Source organism: Hypanus sabinus, chromosome 11 (genome assembly GCF_030144855.1).
Source record: "Hypanus sabinus isolate sHypSab1 chromosome 11, sHypSab1.hap1, whole genome shotgun sequence".
Lineage (NCBI taxonomy): Eukaryota > Metazoa > Chordata > Chondrichthyes > Myliobatiformes > Dasyatidae > Hypanus > Hypanus sabinus.
In genome coordinates, this window is record NC_082716.1 from 80,327,366 (window position 1) to 80,344,592 (window position 17,227).

At 39.7% G+C, this 17,227-nt stretch overlaps 1 protein-coding gene across 5 annotated transcripts in view; it reads right to left on the reverse strand.

Moving 5' to 3' along the window:
• Positions 1-612: 612 nt before the first annotated feature.
• rgl1 (ral guanine nucleotide dissociation stimulator-like 1) overlaps positions 613-17,227 on the reverse strand; it is a 166,150-nt gene continuing 149,535 nt past the window's right edge. For all 5 annotated transcript variants that reach the window (XM_059984834.1, XM_059984831.1, XM_059984835.1 and 2 more), the window contains exons 13-18: positions 17,001-17,122; positions 16,041-16,130; positions 7,306-7,498; positions 5,846-6,100; positions 4,122-4,236; positions 613-2,232 (exon numbers count right to left, since the gene is read on the reverse strand). In XM_059984834.1, coding sequence (XP_059840817.1) covers positions 2,048-2,232; positions 4,122-4,236; positions 5,846-6,100; positions 7,306-7,498; positions 16,041-16,130; positions 17,001-17,122 — 960 coding nt within the window. In that variant the 3' untranslated portion in view covers positions 613-2,047. The remainder of the gene's footprint in view (positions 2,233-4,121; positions 4,237-5,845; positions 6,101-7,305; positions 7,499-16,040; positions 16,131-17,000; positions 17,123-17,227) is intronic.

Below are 17,227 nucleotides of genomic sequence, written 5' to 3' on the forward strand. Positions count from 1 at the left end.
GGTATAGATAGGAGGGATCAGTGTTTGGGTGTTTTGATTTGCTTTTTAGCTGATGCGGCACAACACAGTGGGCTGAATAACCTATTTCTGCGCTGTACTGTTCTATTATATGTAAATTGGCTATATAGAAAGTTTAAATCCAGTTGTTTAGAACATTTCAGTGGATGCCTTTGACGACAGAGAAATAGAATGGGAAATCACACTAAACAGATATTCAGCAGACAGAACTTGAAACCCGGTGTCTGTTTGTAGTTTTAATATGGACTGGGTTATGATGTTACAAATTGGGGAAAGGTGCAAAGGAAGAAGGCGTGGGGTAGAACAGAAGGAAAGGAATTATCTTAGTGTGTGAACAGCTCACAACCATTTCCCAGCCAGCCAGTGGATCACTGGAGGATCTGGTATGTGCTTAGATCAGATATTTTAAAGATGGCATTGATGCAGATAGCCAATCCACAACTTGTCCTAGATGACATTTCAGGGAGCTGAGGTCTCAACATCCCAGATAAACATGGAGCAGCAGTTATGATCGGAGATGCACAAATAACTACAAATAAAACCTAATACCTCAAGCATCCCAGACATTCATTATGCTTCAAAAATTGAAGAAAGTAAACTGATGCAATGAAATTTATTTTTAGTAACTATTTTAAAACAAATTATACAATTATACAAGGAATTTGGAAAAATATTTACAAAAGTATACATTCAGGAGTTACACCAATATCTTAGACATTTTTATCGTAATGTCTATGCCCAGTGCTGACAAACATGGCCCAGATTTTGAATCTAAGTAGTTGGTGGTTTGGGGTGATTGCATCTGATGACCAAATCATTGACAGGGATCTGTCAGATCAATAGGATGAGGAAAGAGAAAGCAAAGGGCTCCAAATCGAGGAGTGAGAGCTCCCCAAAGCCTCATGTCATCACAGCTCATAGGCACATGGATACCAAAACTGTGGGAATTGTGCGACAAATACCCAAAATTGTAAAAGTGCATCAAGCACTTTTTGTGTCATTTAATTTATACATAGTGCAAAACCAAATTTGAAACAAACTAAATACTGTTGAGACATTCTTCACATTTAAGTTATTTTGAAGTTTTTTTTGGTTGGGAAATATCTGAGGAGTGAACATGCTCTACACCTGAGAAATGATTGCACTGAAATTAAAAGATCAATGAGTAAATGTAAGATTAGGTTCTTGACTGTCAAATCCTGCACAGGGAATTGCTTGCTTGATAGGTTATAGCAGGCAGAGCTCACAAGATAATGGCAGTTCTAGTCGTAAAACAGATAAAATGGTGGACAAAAATGGTCATAATATTCATAATCCAGATAATTTGGTCCCCTCTGCATCTTGTAAAGATCCCCCAGCCCCTCCTAAATAGCTTACATTTACAAATGTACATACAAAATAACAGTTCAGTATAAAGCTGACCAGCATTTCAAGACAAGTGCAACATTATTGGCACAATACACCCTCCTTTCATCATTTCTTGCAGTTGTCCTTCGTTGAAGGCAGGTTTAATTCTGTACATCCAGAAGTGATTAAATCATTAGGCAGGGAGGGGTGAGAGGCTGGAAACATCTGCTGAAGGGTTTAAAGGCCAATCCAAACACTTTCTAAAAGTATTCATCATCTGGCCAATAACTGGAGGGCAGTCACTAGTTCTAATGTGACCTTGCAGGAAACAGAGCCAACAACCACAATTAGTCAACAGGGTTAGTAAATAAAGTTCTTCCTCCCCTTCTCTGAATTGATTCACTTGAATTATTTGATTCACTGGGGCTGTGACAAGCCTGCCAATGATCCTCCAGCCTGATTAAAACTTAGCCTATTCTAAACAAGGCTGATGTGCAAAACATTTCAACAATGAACAAGCACTATTCTCAAAAGTTTAAAGTTTGGTCAATGCCATTCATGTTGTTGGGTAAATTAAGTAAAATACTGCCTAGGTGATTTTTATTCACATACATTCCAGGGCTCTCAATACTGAGTGGTAGTGTCCATCTCTGGCGGAGATGAACGCACTGGTCGGTCTCCCTCACAGTGTAACTTTGCTCAGTCTGTTTGTCATTATTCCTTTTTTGGCAGTTCTGGGTAGTGTCGAGCTGGATCGACTCCGCAGCTTAACTTGACGATTTAGGCTCCGCTTTCTCAGAATAAAGTCAAAATTCACAGAAGTGTTCATTGCGTAAAAAACATTGGCGTTGTCTGGAATTACCAGTTCTGGGAAAATAAAAGAGGTGATATATATTTACATGGCTATCTTGTTATGTAAGTACAAGTCTACAGAACACAATGAACTAGATATAGAATTAAGATTAGCTCAGAAGGTCTTAGCTTAAGCAAGGGTTTGTATTAGAACCTACAGCTGAAATACCAATATCTACTGTACTTCACTTTGAATTTTTAAAAAATAAATCATTGTTTAGATACATTTATTGCCAGCTATCATTCCTTCAGAGATTTGTATGTGCCACTTTCTTTAACACATTTTTCTTTTGATAAAATGGAACAAATTTGGCAACATCAGCAGCCTGATCAGAGGCAATAGGACTGATGCGGGTCTTAAGTCAAATCAATAAAAGAGTGGGAAATATCTTCCAGCTTTCACTCCAGAAGGACAAGAAATAAACCAAATGCATTTTAGGACAATTCAACAAGAAGGGCTATTTTACTGACCTCAGTAATGAAGACTGAAAGATACTACTGCATTATCATTTGAAAAAACAATTACAAGAATTTCTGTTGCAGGAAATATAAACTGGATGTCTATAAACACCAAGACAGAAATACACCAAAATGTCAGCAATATACGAGAAGGCTCATCATCAGCGCCTTTATAGAAGAAATAAGAACACAATGTAACTGTGGGTTCTGCCATTAATTTTCAGATTTTTGGGAGAATTCTACTTAGTTAATTTTACTCCAAGACTTGCAAGAATTTTACCCATGAACACATCAAAAGACATGAAATGTGAAGCAGAATTTCATTTGGCTTACATATTCACTTTTCAGATGGTAATAGCAGAGGACATCACGAATTACAACCACTGAAGTAACATAATTTTCCTACATTGATGGAGTACAGTCAAATTTTTTAAACTTCAGCAAAACAATTTTTAAAGGAATAAATTAAAACCAAATAAATTTGGTAAACTCAGTATTATCCAAATCATTTATTATGATTACTTGTGACAAAAGAGATTGCCATTCAGAACCATTGAGTCTGTAATCCCACCCATCTCATGCCCCTACAACCTATTCTTGCACACATGCTTAGCAACTCTATTAATACACCTGCCACCCACCTAGAGCAGGGACCACTCACTTACTGACATATCCTTAAATACAGGAGAAAACTGGAGCAACCAGAGGAAATAGAGGCCCACATCCAAGAAAGGATGTGCTGGAATTGGAGAGGGCCCAGGAGATTTACAAGAACGATCCTGGGAATGAAATGGTTAATGTATGAGGAGCATCTGATGACTTTGGGTCTGTACTTGCTAGGGTTTAGAAGAATGGTGGGGGGGGGTGGGAAAATCTCATTTTAATCTACTAAATATTAAAAGGAAGATTTTTCAAGTCGTGGGAGAGTCTAGAACCAGAGTGCACAGTGTCAGGAGGACATCCCTTTAGAACAGAGAAGAGGAGGAATTTCTTTAGTCACGGTGGTGAATCTATAGAATTCATTGCCACAGCTGGCAGGGGAGGATAAGTCGTTAGATATATTGAAAGTGGAGGTTGCTCGGGTCTTGTTAGTAAGGGCATCTAAGGTTATGGGGAGAAGGCAGAAGAATAGGGTTGAAAGGGGTAATAAATCAGACATGAAATCAGGTGATCCTCTTTGTAATGGTCTTATGAAAACGTACACAATCACAGACAGAACATGGGAGCACATCACAGACAGCAGTGAAGATCAGGATCAAACCTGGGTTCTTAGATTTCAGTGGCAGCATCTCGAATATGTCAGCAAAACAGAATTACTCCAGACAGGATCATAGGTCAATGTGACTTTAGTGAAGAAATTTGATTTCTCCAGTATTCAAAGGAAACCAGTCAGAAAACTGCCTTTTTTTTTTAAGCATTGTAGAACCTTGATTTTCATTCCTCACCTCTATCTTCTGAGATGACCTGGACAAGCTGATATTCCTCTGAATGTTCTCCTTCCAGATTGTGCTTGGACATGGCTCTCTGGATTACAACAGGCGTCTTGTCTTGGCTGGTCAGCTAGACGGGAAGAGGAAAAGCATCACTATTTCTTATCTTGTACGTTAGCAGATTGCAGTCTTAGTTGGGGTGGCGGGGGGGGGGGGGAATGCTAGAAAGAGACTGGGGATTCTTCAAGAGGGATTAAAAGATAACTGCTTGTTATCCAATGACAAACAAAAGTCAGTGAACATTGTACAAGTAGTGTTTAGAAAAATGCCAAGTAGTAATGACTGGTTTTAATGCCATCACCTCCCAGACCTGGGTTAATGGAAGCTTTTATCAATTTACTTCTTACAGCAAGTAGATTGCACAAAGAACTCAATTTCATTAGACTAGTTTCTTTCTAAATATACTGTGGTTTAAAATTTTATTGGTAAGACAGCAGTAGATTTTAAATACTGTTTTTGCAATGTGTCCCAGCAAATGTTTCTTGTGTACATAAAAGATAGCTCAGAGGAGCTTATTAAAGTAAAAACAGTGTTTGAAGCAGTTAGCAATTTTCAGTTCCTGAATGGAGTGCAAGATCTTAACCTCCGTTGCAAAACACTCTGGAATTATGCAAGGAAAACAGGATACTGAAATGACAGAATGTACCAGTTTATTGATATGCATTGTGCTTTCTGAGTGGTGGCAAGGATACTTCCACAACATGGTGGTAGGAACATGTCCAGAGATTACACAGCTAGCAACTGGCCCCAGGAGGTAAACATGTTGTTTACTGCAACAGAATTGGGAAGTTTTTCCCAACAGAGAAACAGCAACCTCTGCCTTCAAATTTATTATTTTTCACCTACTCTGAGGGATGGGGAAGACGGGGGCTGGGCATGCAAATCAAACAGGCTTTTAAATTTAAAATAGCCCCATATCTTCTCCAGAAATGGTACTGAAAATTTGGTTTGCTTGTGATTAAATAGCGTATTAGCAATCCCTTGAAAAGCCACAAGGCAGGCAAAGAAAATAAATACAACTACTGCAGCAACTCAAAGCCCCATCAATTTTAAAACACTGTCATTCAGGTCAATTTTTCTGATTTGTTTGCACCAGTTTTGGCTACATACAAAGGATTATATTTTGAATAAATAATCAAATTGAATTAACATAATGCACATTTGCTTTTCCCGACAAAACAAGGGAGCTGAAGACAAAGAATAACAGAGTGCACCCAATGTTATACAGCAGAAACTGGATGCAGTTGAACACTTAAGAGAAATCAGAATCTCCTTGATGCTTTGAGTCAGTAATGGCATTCCAGTCATGCTGCATGGAATCAGCCTGAGTTAACACCAGGCAAACTACAAGCAAACCAAATAATAAGCACCCATTACAACCTCTTTTATGCCACAGACCAATACTATTAAGCAAGAGGTCCAAGAACCTCATCAGAAAGGTAGTAGATCACAAACAGAAATCTGTATTGGAGAATCCTACGTGGCCATTTAATGCAGAACAGGAGATTACAGCCCAAAACTCAAATACGTGGAGTAGCATTGATAGAAACTACAAAGCCATTTTGAACTCATCTGCCAACAAGCAGTTGCTGTGACATTATTTTAAACAAAAGTCAGCTATTACTTTATACCCAGAGACTCACATTGATTATCAGGACCAAAACTGTCCATGCACTTACCAAAATGCTTTTGTACAGATTTCCATTGTCATCCTCTAGGCTGACCCGGATGATGCAGCTATCTTCATTCTGCTGGTTGTACACAGGAAGTGATAACGTTGAACCGCAGGAAGTCACAGAGAAAGAGCGCTTGTGGATCTTCGGATCGAGGGGGAATGAAGGCGATGATGAAACAGTACTGATTAATGATGAGACTCCTGAAGAAGCCGTGTCCATTGAGTGAATGGACGAGCATGATGATAAAGATTCAGATGACTGAAAAACAGCAAGATATCTGTCAATGAGTATAGTTCAGATAGTTCCAAATTTCTTGTTCTACCATTATGCAATGCAGTCCCAACCCTCCAAACACAGCTATAAAAGCATCATCTAAATACTCAAGTATCCTGACATCTGTCTGTCCTCCTCGTTGTTACCACCAACAATCAATACAACACCCATCAGGGCTGTTAAACCAATATTGATCATTCATTATACAGTGGATTCTAATTAATTGGGAACATTGGGGCCATTACAAGTTGGCCCAATTAAGTGGCTGCCCCGATTAGCCAATGTTTGATGGAAATGGTTAAAAAGGAACAAAAAAGACAAACTAGTTTGAGTATCAAATTATGTATTTTAATGAAAAACAGTTCGTATGTTCTCTCTGTGTCTGTGTAGGGTTTCTTCTGTGTGATCTGATTTCCTCCCACATTCCAAAGACATTTGGTTTGGTTAGTGAGTTGTGGTCACGCTATGTTGGCACTGGAAGCATGACGTTTGCAGGCTGCCCAACACGATTTTCAAATGGGGCCAAACCCAACTCAATCCTCAGTGATTTATGCCAAATGATGCAGTTCACTGTGTTTTGATGAGCACATGACAAATAAAACTAATCTCTTCATCTCATTAAATCTCCAGTTACTCTAGGGTACCTTTCAGCAAGTAACCGTAACACATATCGGTCACGAGTTTCAGTAATCTCATACTAAAACCTTGGGAGGAGGAAAGGAAGAAGTACATTAATAGAAAGGGAACTTTGAAACTGAAGACTGATGATCCTAAGAGATAACTTAAAGGTCAACTCAACTGCTGAGAGGCTGAATTTTCTTAGAAGCAGGTTAAATGCACTTCCTACTAAAATCAATTAAATCACCAATAATCTCCCATGAAATAATGTCCTTCTACAGAGAAGATGACGAACTACAAGGTTAATTTGTAAAAACGCAAGAACCTAATGACTATGCCGAGACCAGCTATATAACAGTTTGCAGAACTGCGAAGCCGAAGAGATTGTACACCTTTATCTCCTGCCATGTTGTCATGTGCTGACTGACTCTGTCATACATAAGTTACAGATTGGATTTTGATGATACACTTAGAAGCTTCACCTGTACATTTTATCTAATTACACAAAACACAGCTTAAAAACTAAGCCTTAATGGAATGAATTAGTTCGGTGTGACATGCCCTTTGGTCACCTTTTGCTGTGGTCCTTCTGGAGTGTCAGTGGGAGTTGTGGAGTTCTCTTCCATTTCAGAGTTGTTGGAATCGGATGACGAGACACTGACAGAGTCCATGCTTTCCCCAGAACTCCCACTTGGAGGGGATTTGGGCTGCTCACAGCTCTTCGTTGGAGTACTGTTCGTGATGACATCAGACCCTAGAAAGAGCCTGCATGAGGGAAAGGGATTAATTAGCAAAAGCACCAAAAGAGAAATCAGAAGTAACTACATTCTGAAAGACATTTAAATTGGACTTAACAGTGGGATATCACAATAGTTCTATGGAGGAATTTCATGATAGATACTTGAAGCACATGTGCCAGAGTTCAGTTTGCTTGCTGTTTGTAGCCAGTTGAGCCATATTCACAGTGTATTATGCCTAAACAATGGAGACTACAATGGGATGAGAGAGGATTTGGCTAGTGTAGGCTGGGAACATGGTCTATGGTGGGACGGTTGAGGAACTGTGGAAGACTTCCAAAGAGATTTTCCACGGTGCTCCAGTATATTCCAGTTAAAAGCTAGGCCAGTAAGGGTGGGGAGAGCCAGCTCTTGGATAACTAAGGAAATAAAAGCCAACTAAAAGCTCGTGCAGACAAAATCGCCAAGATTAGTGGGAAACTTTAAAAAGCAACAAAGTATGACTAAACAAGCAATACAGACAGGGAAGCAAGATTATGAAAATAAACTGGTACAAAATATAAAAACGGATAGTAAAAATTTTTATATTTGTATAAAGCAGAAAAGGGTGACTAAAGTGAATGTAGGTCCTTTGGAAGATGAGAAGGGAGAATAGATACTGGGTAATGAGGAAATGGCCGAGGCTTTAAATGACTACTTTGCATCAGTCTCATGGCGAAGGATGCATCTAACATGCTAGAGAGAGATGTTCTGGATACAATGGGAGGGGAGGACCTCGATACAAAGGCTATCACTAAAGAGGTAGCGCTGAACGAACTTGTGAGCCTGAAGATGGATAAGTCCCCTGGTCCTGATGGAATGCATCCTAGGGTACTGAAAGAAATGGCAGAAGTTATAGTAGAGGCTTTGGTGATGATTTACTAAAATTCTATGGACTCTGGGCAGGTCCCAGTGGATTGGATGATGGCAAATGTCAAGCCACTGTTCAAAAAAGTACATAGGCAAAAGGCAGGTAATAATAGGCCAGTGAATTTAACATCTGTAGTTGGGAAAATTCTTGAAACTATAATTAAAAAAGAAATAGTGTGGCATCTGGAAAGTAATTGATCCATCAGACAGATGCAGCATGGATTCAGCAAAGGCAGGTCCAGTTTGACAAACTTACTGGAGTTCTAGAAACATAGAAAACCTGTAGCACAATACTGGTCCTTCGGCCCACAAAGTTGTGTCGAACATGTCCCTACCTTAGAAATTACTAGGCTTACATATAGCCCCTCTATTTTACTAAGCTCCATGTACCTGTCTAAAAGCCTCTTAAAAGACCCTATCGTATCCGCCTCCACCGTCGTTGCTGGCAGCCCATTCGACACACTCACCACTCTATGAGTAAAAAAACTTACCCCTGACGACTCCTCTGTACCTACTCCCCAGCACCTGAAACCTGTGTCCACTTGTGGCAACCATTTCAGCCCTGGGAAAAAGCCTCTGACTACCCATACGATCATTGAGGATGTAACAAGTGCAGTGGATAGAGGGGAACAGATGGACATTATTTACTTGAATTTCCTGAAGGTGTTTGATAAGGAGCCACATAAAAAACTTATCCAAAAGATAACGATGCATAGAGTTGGGGGTGATGTATTAGCATGGATCGAGGATTGGTTAACTAATACAGAGTGTTGGAATACATGGGTGTTTTTCCGGTTGGCAATCTGTGGTGAGCGGTGTGCTGCAGGGGTTCATGCTGGGCCCACAACTGCCCACAATAAATATTAACAATCTGGAAGAGGGGGCCAAGCGTAGTGATGATACTAAAATGAGTGGAAAAGTAAATTGTGCAGAAGATACGGAAAGTCTGTAGAGAGATATGGATAGGTTAAGTGAGTGGGCAAGGGTCTGGCAGATGGAGTACAATGTTGGTAAATGTGAGGTCATCCACTTCGGAAGGAAAGATTAAAAAAGCAGATTATTTAAATGGTAAAAAAATATATAGTATGTTGCTGTGCAGAGGGACTTGGGAGTGCTTGTGCATGACTCACAAAAGGTTGGTTTACAGGTGCAGCAGGTTATCAAGAAGGCAAATGGAATGTTGGCGTTCATTGCTATAGGGATTGAATTTAAGAGCAGGGAGGTTATGCTGCAACTGTACAAGGTGTTGGTGAGCCCACACCTGAAATACTGTGTGCAGTTCAGGTTCACCAGGTTGATTCTTGCTGAAATTCAGAAGAATGTAAGGAGATCTTATAGAAACATAAAATTAAGAAAGGCATAGACAAGAGAGGCAGGAAAGTCACTTCCACTGGTAGGTGAGACTAGAACTAGGGGACTTAACCTCAAGATTCAGGGGAATAGATTTAGTACAGAGATGAAGAGGAACTACTTGTCCCAGAGAGTGGTGAATCTATGGAGTTCACTGTCCAATGAAGCAGTGGAAGCTACCTCAGTAAATATATTTAAGTCAAGGTTGGATAGATTTTTGCATAGTAGAGGAATTAAGGGTTATGGGGAAAAGGCAGGTAGATGGAGATGATCTTATTGATAATAGACAATAGGTGCAGAAGTAGACCATTCGGCCCTTCGAGCCTGCACTGCCAGAATGGCGGAGCAGGCTCGACAGACCAGATAGCTGACTCCTGCTCTGATTCTTTTATGTTATGTTCTCAAGGTAAAAGAAAAAAGAATGCTTGTTGCCAATACTAATTACTTTTATGCACACAATATTTTGTTTTAAAATATTACACTGAAGCAGTTCATAGCATCTGTATTCCTACCCTTGAGTGAAACTTATTGCATAGTCCACTTATACCCAGAGTACTTGGTACCTGGTCCACACTCCTCCCTTATTGGTGTTTCTAAATTTTCAAGTCACTAGTGAAAAAAATGGTGATGATTTTCCTAACCCCATTGACCCTGCTCACTTTGGCAACAGATCAAAGGAAATACCACATTAAAGTAGTAATATTAAAAATAAATTTGAATGTAAGCACTTTCTTCTTGGTACTGTCCAAACTAGGAGCCTAGAAAGCTGCATTTCAGTCAATCTAGGAACCAAGTACAGCGTAAACGCTGACTTATTAATAAATCTGTATTTATGCATCGGTCATCAGGTCATGCCATATCCAAAAATGGAGAAATGGTCTTGACCCTACTTGAGAGGGTCTTTAGCCTGAAACATCAACACTTTCACTTCAGATGCTTCTTGACCTGCTCACTGTTCTGCATCTTATGGTTTTACTTCAGAATTTCAGCTTTTGTTTATGTCTGGAAAACCAAAGCTCCTAATTTCACATCCAACCAGTAGGTTTCATGACATGATTAACCAAATCAGAATTTACACACTGCTAATAACACTTGTGTCAAGAGAAAAGCAAAACCAGTGACACATTGCTGCAGTGTACAGACAATTTTAATAAGTACACCTGAACTTAGTCTTCAAAATTTGGATGCATTGTGATTATGTAATTAACTTACATTTATCTGAACAGAACAACCATTCATTAAAGGTTGTGAACAAACAGGAAATACAAGGGACAGAATCACTTTAACAGAGGTTGAACTCTAAACATGGGACCAGAAGATATATTGCAAAGTTAGAGGAACAAGAACATGCAAGACATCACTGGGCATGGGCTGTGAACTAGTTGAGATTAATGCGGCCAGAATAAATCAACTGTAAGAAAGGTTCAAAGGTTCTTTTTATTGTCTAAGTATGAACGCACAATACAACTCTGATATCTGTCTCCCCCAGATAGCCATTAAATATAGTAAGACCATGGGTGTTGATAAAAGAAGATATCAACTCCCCCCCACCCCCGGTATGAAAGGAAACAAAACTTGCACACCTCAAAATTTCTTAACCCCTCCTCCACAAAAAGAAAATAGTGACAATAGCATCAAATCCCCCACCCCTTCCTTGTAGAAAAAAAGTGACCCACAGAAAAAAAACACCATCAAATGCAATCCCCGGCCCCCTCATCTCCAGGAGAAAAACAGTGACAATAATAATCCTCAACCCCCTCACGCACAATAAAGAACAGTGACAGTCACATGAAAACCCCCAAATCCCCCCTACACACAAAAAATTAACAAATCACCCACCCGTCAATCAGCCCTAATAAAGAAAACAGTAAAAATGAAGGAAACTAATATAAAGTACAGTCCAAAAATCACATGTCTCAGAATATCAGAAACGTCTTTTCATCTGCATACGAATGATAAGCAGGGTTTTAAAATACTGGAGTTTAGCAAGGCTGTAAAGCATTAGAAGTGGCAAGAATGGAAGCCATAGAAGGTTTCAGTGTGATAGTAACTTGCGATGATGGGGAAAAGTGAAGATGATCACGGTGAGGTACAAAAGAGGAAGACTGATGTTTAATATGGTGAAATGACACAGTGGTTGATTCCCCCGAATAGGAGGACAGCAGAACAAGGCTATAATTCAGCATGGGAGTCAGCTCTATTGATGACTTCATCCACGACTTGAAAGAGCAGTGGTGTGTTGCTGCACATATCTAACTTCCTGCAGACTGGAGCATTTGGAAATTACCAGCAGGACAGGTATTATCCTTCACCCTAACGGTGCTTGCCAGGGACACACTTTTGAAGTGTAATCAGTCATGTATTATAAGAAACGGTTTCGTTAATATACATTGACAGCAATTTCTGACAAAGAAATTGCTTTCATGTTGTTACTTGTGAAAGAGGGAACTGCTCAGCTCCTCATAAAGGTTTGAAATGGAAGTGTACATCGGCCAAGAAGGGGGACATATTTTATTTTTAGTGTCCATACAACTTTATGTTCAACCCTGGCGCAGTATTCCATGAAGAATTTGTCAAGTCCTGCTGAGGTTACATTACCTCTGATTGCTATACTAACTTCTGAGCGTTGGAAGTTCTGAGCAATTAACCATTGAAACACAAGCAAACCCCGTTCATACATTATTCACTAAAGTTATACATTAAAATTCATACATTATCCACTAAAATTATTGATATTATAAAATGCAATGTCCTACTTATAGCAAGGCATGATGTGAGCAAAATCAGACAAGTGTAATTAAATAATTGATAACTAAATAAAACACCATTCAGTCGAAAAATAACTAATATACTGTGGCTTCCAATAGCAACCTCAATATACAAAGCCAAACTGTACAAATCAGTTAAGCCCCAATGTTTAATTAGGTATTTTGAATGTGAAGTGGCAGGGTACAATTAATGCTGCTGCAGGAAACCTTCAGCAAATACACAGAGCAGTCACTGCTTATGAAGCAGCGAAGTTAAAAATAGCCCATGCATTCTAGTCACATAATAAAGCAGAACATCAGATAATAACTTCAAGGATCTGCAGCATTGTGGGAATAATTGATTAGCCCACCCTCTGCTTCAGCTTTGCTTCGTGCCCTGCAGGGCAATCAACTAAAATAAGCAAAAATAGTAAACTGGCGTTTTCACAGAGATGGCTTGATGCAAGCAGAGGCTATTTACAACTCAATCATCCCTGTTGTTCATATATTAAGCGTCAAGAAGCACAGTTAGGTCATCGAAGTTCAAAGTAAATTTATCAAAGTACATATACTGTATGCCCAAATATACTGGATCAGATTCATGGGAGGCTATTCATCTTGGCTTCAGAAGTGCCTCAAACTCAAATACCATGGTAGGTACATGGAAGCACTTCAGAATGTGGGCCATAGCTTCAGACACAATGACTGAAATTCTAGAAAATTGGAGGATATTTTGCCTTGTGTGTGTCCATATGAAACAATCTATAAAAGGTGGAATGTCAAGCTGGTTATGTTCAGTGATCCAAAGTACTTCAGTTTCCATCTATAAGCTCATAATTTTGTGTGCTGTACTGTCTTACTTAAATCTATTCTTACAGTTCACTGATTAAATCCAATTTTGCAAGGCAGAAAGGTTGCTGGGGGAGGGAAAAAGAATGCAGATAATGCAAGACAAAACAGTTTGCTTCTCTAATTCCGATATCACATGATAATAATAATGGAGTTGATTATTATCCAGAATCAGTTGCAGCTACCAAAGACCAGGAGATAAAGATAGAGCATAATTGCTATAATTAGGGGCTGTGCAGGTTTCCAACCTCACCCGCTCCCTTTAAGGAATAGTCAGGGTGGGGTTGCTCAGGAAATGGAGATAAAAACTCTGGGTGCACAGAGTAATGATCCAGCATCTCACATGCAGCAGTAATCCAAACAGATCCACCTGAGAATGTCAGAATGAGCTGCCCTACAAATTTAGTGCCTTGTAAAAGTATTCAGTCCTCACCAACCCTTCATTCACATAAATTACAACTGGAAACTGCAATCAATTTAACTGTGCATTTTATTATTTGTGAATCACATGCTCCTTTTTCTCCCCCACACTAGACCTAAAAAACAAAAGGGATATTATAAAACATGACAAAATCAAAAATTGAGAAACTGAAATGTCATCCATCTCTCTGCTGCTCATAATGCCACTAGCATTTCGGGCAGCAATGACGGTCCTCCATCTCTAGTGGTGTTCAGGACTCTGTTCGTGGTGTCAGTAGCTTCCTCCTGGTTTTCACTACTGTCAGTCATGCAAGTTCTGGGTTGAGACTCAGGGATACCATTGCACTTGGATGTAGAAGGCTTCCTCATTGCTGATTCTGTAACAGTCAGGGTTATTAGCCCTGAGCTGAGCCTGCAAATGGAGGACCCGTGGACCAATCTTAGTCCCACCTCTACCCTTTGATCTGTTTGGCATGGGTAACCCCAAGAGCCAAAGCACAAAGCCCTGACTCCAGCAAACATAGCTCTCTGGGTCATTGAGGCACACAAGCCTTCAAACCACAAAGAGGTTGTGGTTCTCTTAGAGGTGAAATGCCAACAGTTCAAAATTAGTCATCCCTCTTTGCTTAGTACTTAGTTGAACCACCTTTCCCAGCTATTACAGCCAATAGTCTTTTCAGCCAAGTCTCTATTAGCTTTGCATAATGTGATAATGCAAGGCTTGTGCATTCCTCCTTCCAAAATTGCTCAACTGGTACCAGGTCAGTTGGGGAACAGCGGTGGATAGCAATCTTGAGGTCTTACCAGAGATGTTTGATCGCTTAAGGTTAGAACTCCAGCTGGGCCACACAAGGACATCAATCTTCTTCATTTGAAGCCACTCTATGGTTGCTCTGTCAGTGTGCTTTGGATTATTGTATTGCTGAAAGACAAACTTGCTCCCCGGTTTAAGCTTCCTGGTAGAAGCCAGGTTTTTATGCAAGATCTCTCTGTATTTAGTGGCACTCATCTTCCCATCGATCCTGATCAGATTTCCAGTCCCAGCCTCTGAAAAGGATCCGCATTTTTACAGTTGGGATGGTGTGACCAGGCTGGTATGCAGTACTAGATTTATGCCACATGTACCGCTTAGTGCTGAGGCCAAAAAGTTCCACTTTAGTCTCATTCAACCACAAGATCTTCTTCCACATCTATACAGCATCTTCTAAATAAGACGTTGTAAAGTCTTTATGGGCAAGGATATGCTTTTCTTTATCCAAGGCTTCTTCCTTGCCACTTTTCCATAAATACCCTTTTTGTGCAAGGCCTTGGAGATTGTGGAGCCATGAACTTCATCTCCAGTTGCAGCCACTGACTTCTGCAGCTCACTCAAAGTGACTGTTGACGACACAGTAGCCTCTCTTACGAGTGCACTCTTCTCAGGCAATTAAGTTTAAAAAGATGGTCTGACCTAGGCAGTGCAGCTGTGGTTTCATTTCTTTTCCTACTTTTTCCATGATGGACTACACTGAGCTCTACAGTATATTCGCTGCCTTTGAGATGGTTTTGTACCCTTCCCCAGATTTGTGCTTCTCTATTACCATTTCTCTGACTTGTCTTGAATGCCCTTCTTTCTACATTTTGGTTTGGTCTGCTCAAAATTTAAGATACGGTTGGATCTTAGAAAGAGAGGGGATATTTATTCTTATGAATTCATTGAAAGCAGATGATCCTCCAATTTTCTACATCAACAAATTGGATGAGTTGGTAAGGTAATACTATATTGCACCTGAGAAAGTTAGCATAGTAAATTACAAAGGGGATGAATATCTTCTCAGCCTCACAATTTTGGTTTTTAATTTTTACTAAATTACTGACAGGCTTTGGAATTTATCTTTTGATTTGACATGATACACAACGTTTTGCAGATTTGCTAAAAACAAAACCCTGCTACAATATACTTTACATTTAGAAAATGAGATAGCAAAAGGTGAAAACTGTTGTGGGAGCAGAATAATTTTTCAAGGCACTGTATATCATCCTACAACAATCCACTCATTATATTTTCAACCTGCCCAAACACATGGTAGGCAAAGACCAGAGGTCAAACGTACCTAATCTTCACATGTATGCAACACCTACCTAGTCACATTTAAAGTTACTCATTGTATTAAGCAACTTTTAGATCCAAGGAAACGAGGGCTATGCATTATATGGCTCTACTTATGATGGTGCCTTTGGACACAATATGAAAGTTAATTAAGGACAGTGCCCTTTGAGATAAACAGATGCAGTACATTATTATATTATACTCACAGACTGAGTCGCTTCACCATACTCTTCCGGGGCTTTGGAGATGTGGGACTGATATCGGATGTTGCCTCTATTTCACAGGACACATTATAGCTGCAGGATGGCAAATGAGTATGATTTAGACAAATGGAGATTTTCAACGCCGTTATTTTCACTAACTCAGCTTGCGCAAATGATTATTTTGTTCAGGGCCATTTATTTCTCTGGCAGGAGAACATGGCTCATTACTTTGATTAATGGCTGACAGGTGCGGCAGTCTGGAGCGGTTGGCATTTCCGGAAGCACAATGCTTTCCACATGAAAAGCAGATGGGAAGGAATGGAGCTTTTGTGGGAAATTCAGAGAAGAGGTACCAAGATCTATCACCACCTTTCAGCAGGACACTTAGAACAGAAGAACAAAAATGTTGCAAACTGCACTTTGATTGTAGAAAATTCAATTTAGCAAGACTCTTAGCAATAGCAGACCCTCGAGATAAATTTCCAGTGCTCAGTGCAACAAAGGAGCATGCAGAGTTACAACCTATGAACTCCAGACCTCAGCTATATTCCTGTGAGATCTCACACTAAAGCACCTCAAGTGAACTTGGAGCAGTTCCTTAAGCCAACTGATAGTTCAGTGTCATCTCTAGCCTCACTAAAATGGTGCAGCCAATCCTGTTGACTAGTAAAATGTGGTAAAACAACCTAAAATGGAATCGATCCCAGAGCTGACACATTCTGGTCATTATTATTCATTTAACTGCTGATGTTAGTTGCCTTTTATGATGTATTAAGAACGATACCATTTCTGGTTGAATGGTAAGCAACACCTGGCTGAAGTTACATGTCACGTTGGTGAATGTTGAAGCATAGATGGAAAGAGTAAATGAACTGGTGTCAAACTCTGAAAGTTCAAAAGTCTAACATGATCACAATCACACTTGTTATTCTACTGAAAAAAAAATCCTGCTAAGCTTCTTACCTTTCTTCATCAGTTAAGTACTGTTGACTGTGGAACCACTTGAGAAAACTTTGGACAGGACTGATGCAGTAACTGTTACAGGCAGACTGCAGCAATTTAATCTGTGCAATCACCTCAAATTCCTGTCAGAAGATTAAAAATTTTTTTTAGTGTTTTCTTTCCCTGAAATATCCCAATATCCCTATCTCTAATCATGTTGGTAGAACTTGTAAAAACTTTTAATTCAA